Raw genomic sequence first — 1538 nt, 5'->3', positions numbered from 1 at the left:
CTCAAAGTAATCAACAGGATGAAACAAGCTGCATGTTTAGTGTCAACGTCGAAACCAACACACGTATACGCATCAGAATTGGTCAGCATGAATGAAGATGTCAAAAGAAAATTAACTTCAAAAGACCACATGACAAGGAGACTTAGATATCAAAAAAGAAAACATTTTCCAAAAGAACCTGAATCTGCGACAGATTTGAATATTCCGGACGATTTTAAAACAATTAGTAGCACAAGTGACACGCCGTTCCTCATGTACGATAATGGAATAAATTCAGAAAATCGTTTGATTTTGTATTCATGTTTGAACCAGCTAACGATTCTTTCAACTCATTCAAGGTATATAACTACCGATATAAATATATGTTGCTAGATAATATATTATATTAATATATAATAATATTATTTTTCAATATATAATAATTATTTTAAATTTTTTTAGATGGTTCATGGATGGAAATTTTTCGTTATGCCCAAGGATTTTTCATCAAATTTACATAATTCGCATCCAAACGAGAGATGATTTGTACATAACATGCGTTTATGTTTTAATGACAACCAAAACTCAACAAAGCTATGAAGAATTATTCAGAGCTTTGAAGGATGTTGCACAGAGACATCAATTAACATTACAACCAACTGATGTTATGATTGATTTCGAAATTGCCCCCCGGAGAGGAATTCAAGACATGTTTGGTCACCACGTTCAGATTAAAGCATGTTTTTTTTCATCTGACTCAAAGTTCCTGGAGGAAAATTAATGAACTTGGATTAAGTGCGACTTATAAGCAAAATGAAAACATAAGACACTTTGTAGGAATGGTCGATGGGCTCGCCTTTCTACGAATCCAAGATGTGGAAGAAGGGATAATTTATTTGTTAAATAACATCCCAAATAATGATGACGACATAAGAAAATTTGTCAATTATTTTGATGAATTTTATTGTCGTGGAAAATTAAGAATAGTGCCCGGCAATAATCCACTCACCATACTTTTGAGGAGGACACCACCAGTATTTCCCCCTGAACTTTGGAACATGAATGAAATAACAGTTAGTGGGAATGCTCGAACAAACAATATTTGCGAAGGCTGGAACAGTTCTTTTAGGAGTTTAGTGGGCCATTCTAACCCGTCAATTTGGACCTTACTGAGAGCTTTCCAGTTAGACAGATCGATGAATATCAATGCATTTAATCAACTTCAAGAAGGTCGACCAACCTTGAAAAAAACATCTCAACACACAATTAACCATCAACGAAGATTGCGAAACATTTGCAACGATCTGAATAATGAGTTTGTTACCATACCCATAGCTTTACAAGCGATAGGACATACCATACTACTTACAAGAGATTACGATTACATTTAAAAACTCTGTTTTTAATACTTAATTTGCAATGATTTCTCCTGTTTACAATTATACAATGCATCTTTTATTAGTAATTTTATCAATCAATCAAATCAATCAAAATACATTTATGTAGAGCAGTTTCCCAAATTCAATTGCGCTCAAACTAAACTAGCAAAATAAACCACC

At 33.3% G+C, this 1538-nt stretch overlaps 1 protein-coding gene across 1 annotated transcript; it reads left to right on the top strand.

The window, feature by feature from the left end:
• Positions 1–18: 18 nt before the first annotated feature.
• On the top strand, positions 19–1370 carry HELRODRAFT_184089 (hypothetical protein; the record flags this gene model as incomplete). The annotated part of the gene is made up of 3 exons (XM_009015384.1): positions 19–338; positions 442–604; positions 678–1370. The coding sequence occupies 3 exons, from the start codon at positions 19–21 to the stop codon at positions 1368–1370; spliced, it is 1176 nt and encodes a 391-aa protein (XP_009013632.1).
• Between the last annotated feature and the right edge of the window lie 168 nt (positions 1371–1538).

Source organism: Helobdella robusta (assembly GCF_000326865.2).
Source record: "Helobdella robusta unplaced genomic scaffold HELROscaffold_155, whole genome shotgun sequence".
Classification (NCBI taxonomy): domain Eukaryota; kingdom Metazoa; phylum Annelida; class Clitellata; order Rhynchobdellida; family Glossiphoniidae; genus Helobdella; species Helobdella robusta.
Note: the sequence above shows the minus strand (reverse complement) of the source record. Positions and strands in the feature narration are given on the sequence as shown.